The sequence below is a fragment of the Martes martes genome, assembly GCF_963455335.1.
Source record: "Martes martes genome assembly, chromosome: 1".
Taxonomy (NCBI): domain Eukaryota; kingdom Metazoa; phylum Chordata; class Mammalia; order Carnivora; family Mustelidae; genus Martes; species Martes martes.
Window position 1 is genome coordinate 201,720,530 of NC_137888.1, and position 8,096 is coordinate 201,728,625.

The 8,096-nt window shown below is 46.7% G+C and overlaps 1 protein-coding gene across 2 annotated transcripts in view; it reads right to left on the reverse strand.

The window, feature by feature from the left end:
- Positions 1-7,808, reverse strand: part of LARS2 (leucyl-tRNA synthetase 2, mitochondrial) — a 153,236-nt gene extending 145,428 nt beyond the window's left edge. The window contains exons 1-3 of one of the 2 annotated variants that reach the window (XM_080805187.1): positions 7,702-7,767; positions 5,432-5,463; positions 5,079-5,333 (exon numbers count right to left, since the gene is read on the reverse strand). In XM_080805187.1, the coding sequence (XP_080661313.1) occupies positions 5,079-5,312 (234 nt within the window). In that variant the 5' untranslated portion in view covers positions 5,313-5,333; positions 5,432-5,463; positions 7,702-7,767. Of the gene's footprint in view, positions 1-5,078; positions 5,334-5,431; positions 5,464-7,701 lie in introns of both variants that reach the window. The other variant, XM_080805188.1, reaches the window with a different exon arrangement.
- Between the last annotated feature and the right edge of the window lie 288 nt (positions 7,809-8,096).

An 8,096-nucleotide genomic window follows, 5' to 3' on the forward strand; every position in this document is an offset into this window, starting at 1 on the left:
ATTAGTGGAAAAAAAAGCTCGGCTTGATGATAACTAGATCTTCATTATCCTGTGAGTCTTTTTTACCATATGACAGTCCTTCTGAGCACCCCCTTTGTCCTCACCTCCGCAGCTCCTGAGTATATAATCAGCCAGTCCTCGGGATCACGTGGCAGCAGCTCTTTCTGCCCACGGGTCCTGTCCCCGGGCTTTAATAAACCACCAAAGACATCTCAAGAATTCTTTCTTTATTATTTTGCACCAAAGATGTCTCAAGAATTCTTTCTTGGTCATCGGCTCCGGACCTCACTCACATTCTAAAACTTCATCACTGTGAGCTTATCTTTCAACAGACAACGTTGAAATGGGAAAGTAATGAGAAAATCAGAGCCAACGAGGCAAGAAGTTCGTTGTTTCCCAGGGGCGATCTACAGACAGCCTCATGCCAGGGTTAGAGAACCTTCCAGCTGCCAAAGACACAGCTGCATTACAAGAAACAGAAAACCGGTACCTGCTTCCAAACGGAACGAACGCAGGGCAGGGAATACTTCCCGGATGGACTAACTTTGAGTTTGCGCACCGCCCGAGGAAATAAGGAATCATGGTAGTCATTTAACTGATTGTTAATTAGGGATCTGTGGTTCAAGGGCAAAGGCTGTGATTCATCATCTCCCTCTCCCTGCCCCCCCCCCCCCACTTAAGGAGTTTAATATCCAGCCCCACAGAGTACTAAGGACCAAAGGGCATTTTTTTCCCCCAGCTACACAAATCCTGTCCAGGTGACAGGAGCACTCCCCCTACCCAGCCTTAAATCCTCTCATGCAGGGCTCTCTGAAAAGAAGAGGTTAACTGCCGGTCTCTGAGGGTCGGGACCTTCTGATATTAACACTCTTTCATTTATTTCTGCCCCTTTTCTCTTCCTGCGGCGCTGCTAGAGTTCCTTCAGGTTTTGCTTCTCCCAAAGTACTGGAAACAAACGCAAAACAAAACATTCATGACCATTCCTTCGTGTATGGGGGGGGTGATATATTTTTTTGCTAAGTATTTGCATGACTGATCATTGACACGGCCAAGTAAATTGGGGGAGCAGAAGACACCAGAAGTCAGATTCTTTCCAAAATCTCATTTGGCTCCTTGCTTTAAACTTCCTTCAGCAAAGAGGTTAAACAAACCTTTAACAGGGCCACTAACATGTGACAAAATAGACTAGAACGTTCTCTGTACTGCCCAACCTCCAGAAATTACCGATGAGGGGTTAAAGTGAAGTTGCCTAAAGGAAGAAAAGAGAGACGGGAATACACAGGAGTCTGGAAAATACACAAACGGGAAAATCACGTAATGCTCAAGTGACAACTGCAGCTGATTTACATAAACGGATGGAAAGCATCCATTAGTGATCACACGTTTTAACTGGAAACTACAGGCTCATAGCCCTTGGAAAACCTCAGGAGCCAGGCCCTGAGGTGTGGAGTCGGTGGGGACTCAGGACTTGCTGTCTTTAAGAAGGGAAGTGACAGATAATCCTCTCTCTCTGTAAACTAGTCCCTCAAAGGAGGCACAAGACCTTACTCAGTCACTCGGTATAGAATCAGAAGCAAGCGAACCATCCACTCCGTCTGAGCCTTACTCCTTCTCATAACGGACTGGGTCTATTGCCTTTTCTTGGGGCATTTTTAGGGACGTGGGGAAATACCCATTACAAGGGTCTTAAGGATCTGGAAAAAAAATCAATAAAATCCTTGATATAAACCATTTCTCGTTTTTCATTTTTAGTCTTTACATGAAGCCCATTTTTCATTTATTATAATCACCTTGTTTTCATTAGAGTGACAGATTTTTTTTTATATTATGTTTATTTAACAATCGATCTTACCCCGAACATTTTCCACATACAGCTTCTTCATGACTCTCTCTTTCTGGTAGGTCTGTCCAACAGAGATTTAACGTATAGCACAACTGAGTGATTCATTACACACTAACTAAGCCAAACTCCAAAATGGAGCTACAGAAGATATACAGAAAAGCCCCGCTGGCCAAAGTCTTTAATATTAATGACTATTTTTGTTTATTGCAGAAAAGGCATTCTGCTTGCTTCGTGTCCCTGCTTTTTGCTTTTCTGTGTGAATTAAGTTCATTTCCCTCCATGATAATGAAATGAGTTCTTTCCTCTGGGGATGGCAAGAAGGAATTATGGGGGTTTATGGTAAAACTGAGCAGGAATCTGATTGAAGGGGAAATTTTCATAATTATATAAAAGTGTAAGAATGTAAGCCTTTGAAAGAAATTAAGATTGTAAGCGATGGGAAGAGGATGGTTTTTATAAGTGGGACCTACTGTTTTTGCCAGCTTCTGACGTCAGGAGAAAGATAACTCTTGCCTCTTTATAGATCATGTTCCAAAGCTGTCACAGAGCTTAGAGGGGACAGACAGAGGGAGCCTGGAGCCCTAGTTCTGGCCCCAGCCTTGCCACCAGTTGTGGGACCTTGGACAAATGCCTCTGCCTTTCTGAGCTCAGAATCTGTAAATCAAAGGTGAGCGACAGAAGGTCCCAGGCACGTATCCCCATAAATAACTAAACCTCCCTCTGAGCCTCTGTTTTCTTACTCCCCCCATATCCCCAGGGTTGTTTCAGGATTAAATGAGGTAATATATGGAAGATAGTACCTGACATATAGTAAAATGCTCATTAAATGGAACTTCGTTCAGTAATGATGATTAAGGGGGTGCCTGGGTGGCTCAGTGGGTTAAGTGTCTGCCTTTGGCTCAGGTCATGATCTCAGGGTCCTGGGATCAAGCCCCACATCGGGCTCTCTGCTCCGCGGGGAGCCTGCTTCCCCCCACCCACCTCTCTCCGCCTGCCTCTCTGCCTACTTGTGATCTCTCTCCCTCTCTCTCTCTGTCAAATAAATAAATAAATCTTAAAAAAAAAAAAAAGATGATTAAGGTGATCATGGCAAGACATTCAACTCCTGGAAACTCATCTGGGTGGACTTTAAATAGATCTAATACCAGAGTGAGGTCAATTATAAAGGCTTCAAAGTCCACAGACATCTAGTTGTCTCCTTGGTTCCTGACAAAGATACTCCACACGTTCATCCTCCTGGATCTTTTATTGACGTAACATTTCGGTTTGTAAAATGTGTTTGGCCACGTTTTCTCAACCGATTCTCAAAACAATTCTGGGAGATAAACAACACGAAGAATCTGAGAATCGAGGACGCTACGTGACGTGGCCGCGATCAAACTGAGGTCTTGAGGCCAAGCCCACCCTACGGCCCTGGCTCCAGACTGGACATACAGAATCTCCTCCACCTTACCATTCCCCAGAACAGACCCTGAGAGGCTGCCCCCAGGAGATTGCCCTCGATATCCCTCCAGCTACTTCCCCAATTACTGATACACAATTTATGTTGATCCATTTAATTTTCTAAAAGAATTTATTATGTATTTATTTATTTATTTAGAGTGTGCATGTGCATGAGCTGGGGGAGGGGCAGGGGGAGAGAGAGAATCCCAAGCAGACTACACTGCGTGCAAAGCCCAACGTGGGGTTCGCTCTCACAACCCCTGAGATCACGACCTGAGCCAAAACCAAGAGCCAGAGGCCCAGCTGACTGAGCCATCCAGGTGCCCCTTGATCCGTTTAATTGTTTTCAAAAACCATATACTTAAGAAGAATGAGATGCCACAAAAATCAGTAAGCTGTAACTTCAAAATGTGTAGATGCCACTAACTTATAATCTAAGCCAAAAAGACAAAGGAACAGAAGAAACACTACTTTTACTCTCCTCGTTCATAATTAAACTGCTCCCTAGTTTGTTTCCAAAATGCATTCAGCTACCTGAGTCTGGTCAGGTTGCCATGAAGGCTCTTCACGCCCTGCGTCAGGCTCTCCTTGTACAATCATGCATCCTATTCCAACCTTCCTTTCTATCATTCCATTTGTTTTCCATCACACCTCTCTCAATACCAGATTGTCTCCCTAACCCATTCCCAAAAACATCCTCTTCACTTTAACACAAACAACTGCCCCCAGCATTCTTCAGTGATCAAGCTCATAGAAGGAATGAGTCTGAAAAGAGTGAGAAGTGGGAGACGGGAAATGGCTGAGTCTAGGGAAAGGCAGTCTCTTGCAGTTATGTTAACTCAACTGCTTGCCTTTGGCCTCATCTCTTCGATTAACTGTAGAAGGTCTGTATTATTTGGCAACTATTACAAAGGGAGGGTAGAATTTAAGAGTAAACTATCTTCTAGTGCTTGGCTCTGATCAGAGTCAACATTTCATGTAACGAATCACATCTCCCATTTGTTACTTTGACCAACATCAAGAAGTTAGGGCTACCACACCCAAGACCAATCCCTGACAGGCTGGACTCCTAGAGAAGGAGCCAGCATCCAATATGGCACCTCATGGAAACTGGGTACAACCAAATACTGAAGATAATTCTAAGTAGAGAGCTAAGCTGATGCATCCCAAGCAGAATGGTTCACTGCTCGTTCTGGTTGGTTCTGCTCATTCTGCTCATTCTGGAACTCACACAACTGCCACTGCAAGGCTGGCTCCCAGCCCCAGATCACACCAGGGAAGGGCTCGTACCTCCCAAACCATGATGCTGAGGTGGCAGAACCAGGCTCGAGACCAAGGTCTACGCCAAGGAAGAGGCAGGTGCTTCTCAGAATATGCAGATTCAAAGTTCCACAGTGAGGGGTCCAAGTGCCACTCCTGGAGCTTTACATGTGACCCCGCCAGATCCCTGTGTGAGGCCCTACCATGCCATGGACCAGGAAGGACCCGACCCCTGCCGGATGACTCCTGATGACTCTCCCCAGTAAATGCTGTTCCAGAACGCCCAGTGGGGCGAAACCCTTCTACCCACTATCCTTGTCTGATCTCATGTACCGCTCAAAAGCATCCTAGGAAGGTGGAGAGCACTAGTTTTAGCACTGTCCATAATAGATAACAAAACTGAAGCACAGAGTCAATCATTCGGTTCAAGGTCACATACTTAATAACTTACTTGAACTTGGGCAATCTGACCTCAGAGTCCAAGACCTTATCCCCTCTTCTCTACCCTCTCAAAACTCCTCAGAATACTCACATCAGCTTCTGAAATTTTGGAGGCCTGTTCTTTTATTCGGTGATGCCACCATTTCTCGACTTCCTTTCTTGTCTGCAGTGTGTACTCTTTCGTCCACTCTCCAGTGGCACTGTATATATCTCTGGTGCATCCCAGAATCACTCTCCTTCCCTTGCTGACGATTCCTGGCTGACCTTCTAGCTGGCTTTTCAGAAAAGAGACATAAAAGCCCAGTCTCGGCCAAGCAGAAGCCATTCTGCAGAAGGTGGGGAGATCCTGAAAGAGAGGGCAGAAAGCACATACTTTGGAGCTGCCCGGGACCTTCTCGTGTGAGTTTGTTCTCCCGTTTAGTCTGGTGTTCCCTGAACATGCACCTGCTTTCTTATCCTTCCGATGACTTCCTTTCCTGAAAACGACACCATAGAACTTCAGATGAGCTAAGCACACACTCTTTAATGGAAAACATAAAGGCACCCAGTGTTCCCAAATGCCAAAGACACAAAACTCCCACAGGAACAAGGGGAGACCACCAGCTGGGCCAGCCCCTACCACAGGCTCCCAGTCTGCCTCCCCCGTAGGCCCGGCCCGGGGTCTGTCCAGCCAGCTTCCTGTCCCATCATCCAGGCTTCAGAGGAGCTCCAGGCACACGCTGGCCTGGCCCAAAGCTCGATTGTCAGAAGGCATCTAAACACCTGAGAATGTACATGGATTCCACCTCTCTGGGGAGCAATGTGGTAATAACGTGTCCACACCCAAATGGGGATCCCCAAGACTCAGAGGGACACAGCATAAAGTGTACACAGGGCTACAATATTGATTTAAAAAAAAGGAAATTTTCAACTTTTAATGTTTATGGCCCCTGCTCCTGGGCTCCCTGGGAAGCTATACTTTAACATTTACCAAAGTCAAAATGATTCCACAAAACCTCCAAGTATGGGCTGCACACTGCCCATCTGCTGCATTTATGAAATAACCATTTGCATTCCAAACAAAGATTTAAAAAAAAAAAAAAAGGAGAAAAAACCTCCCTGGTTCCCATAAGATTAAAGGCATACGGCCCTGCATATACTAGAAGTTTAAGATAAGGACGGCAACTTTCTGAAATGTCCTTTGTCTAATGATACGTAACTTTTTATGTAAAAAAAAAAAAAAAATACAATCCTACACCAAATGTTCCTTTGCTGGAGCTTATATAACCCTACACCAAATGTTCCTTCACAGAGTACTCTTTTCTTTGTGAAGACTGTGTACCCCAGCAGCTATCCTAACTTGGCCTTGAATAAAACTCACTTTCTTTTAGAAATTCTAAAAGGTTCGTTCAATGTACCTCGACAATATACTACAGAACTTCCTGATGCATCAGACCTGTTCCCTTCCTTTACTTTCCAGGCCCTGTTCTTGGACATTCCGTCACCAAAGCCCTGATCCCTGGCTTCTTCCTGACAACAGATACAGCCATTTTATTAGAGAACTATGACTATTCCAGCAACGTGAAAGGTGTGGCTCATGTCTTGTATTTAGAATCAACTTGGCCCTTTTCTTCCTTAGCTCTGTCTCATCTAGTTCCTTGCCTAGAGGCTTGGAATCTTGTCTTGTCTTCCACATCCTTCCAAAGCATCAATCCCCACTACTTCACTCCCCTTTAGAGAGTCAGTCCTGACCTCACCCTCCCTTGGGGCTTAAGTTCAGGTTTTCTGAGAATGAAGGAGGCAGCGACATGTGGTTAGAATGGGACAAGCCTGAGAACTGGACCCAAAATGACAATCATATATGGGCAGAGAAACCTATGGGAAGAGTAGGAGACAGGCAAAGAAAGAGAACACACAGAAGAAGCACATGAGGGCATCTGTGTGCACCCAAAAGAAAATGCACAAGAATGGATTAGGGAAAGTGCATCTTAAAGAAAACAAATTTTTAACAAAAAATAGAGATCTTGGCTTTTGCAAAGACTAATTCCGGGTCGCCTGGGTGGCTCAGTGGGTTAAGCCCTACCTTCGGCTCAGCTCATGATCTCAGGGTCCTGGGATCCAGCCCCCGCATCAGGCTCTCTGCTCAGCAGGGAGCCTGCTTCTTCCTCTCTCTCTGCCTGCTTGTGATCTCTCTCTCTGTTAAATAAGTAAAATCTTAAAAAAAAAAAAAAAAAAAAAAAAAAGACTAATTCCTTGGGGGAACCTCAGGCAAATCCTGTCGGGAACCTCATTTCTTTCTAGGCTGAGGTGGTAGACCCACGTGATCTCTGAGGAGTTTCGAACCTTAACGCAGTGGCAATGATCTCTGGGCCACAGAGATGCACTGGACGGCCTTTAACTGAGTCCAAACCCCCCAGCCCGGGGAAGCAAAGATCCAGGGATGAACTGGGGCAGGGGAGCAGTAGCAAGGGAACTTGAATACAAAACTACGTGTACATGTGAATTCTTCCGGGACTGGAAAGGGTCCAGAGCTACAGTCAGGGTCTTTGGCTCCACGAGTCTGAAGACCCGGATCTCAGAGACTTCCAGGTCAGAAACTGCAGGGCTCCGGGGACCAGCGAACTCAGCCCTCACCTTCCCCTCCTGCCTCCAGCAAGTCGGAACCTCTCGATCCGGGGACAGAGGCCTCCACTCCAGAAGCCTCTCGTCCCGTTGAGCCCCGGGCTGGGGTTTACCTGCTCACAGGCTCCGGCCTGCGGCTCCTCACGCCTCTGTTTCCACTTTTAGGCGAACACGGCCCGGACCGTCACTATGGACGCCGCCATGTTGGCAGAACAACAACTTTATCGGTAGCAGCTGGCGCAGACACAGACAGGCGGGGGCGGAGCCGGGGAAAGCGGAGCGCTGCCGGGGACGCACTCCCGGCAATCTGTGGGGCGGAGGCAGCTGCGTGACGGCCTCGGGTTCCGCCCCCATTCCCAGGCACCGCCTCTCGACCTCAAGCCCCGCCCCTCGGCCCAGTTCTCTGCCCTGTCTCTGGCTTCACCAAAACCAGAAACCTGGGGGTCAGGTTATTCCAGGTGCTGCAGACCTGTGAGAGACATCAGTTTAGTGGCCCCAGAATACACTA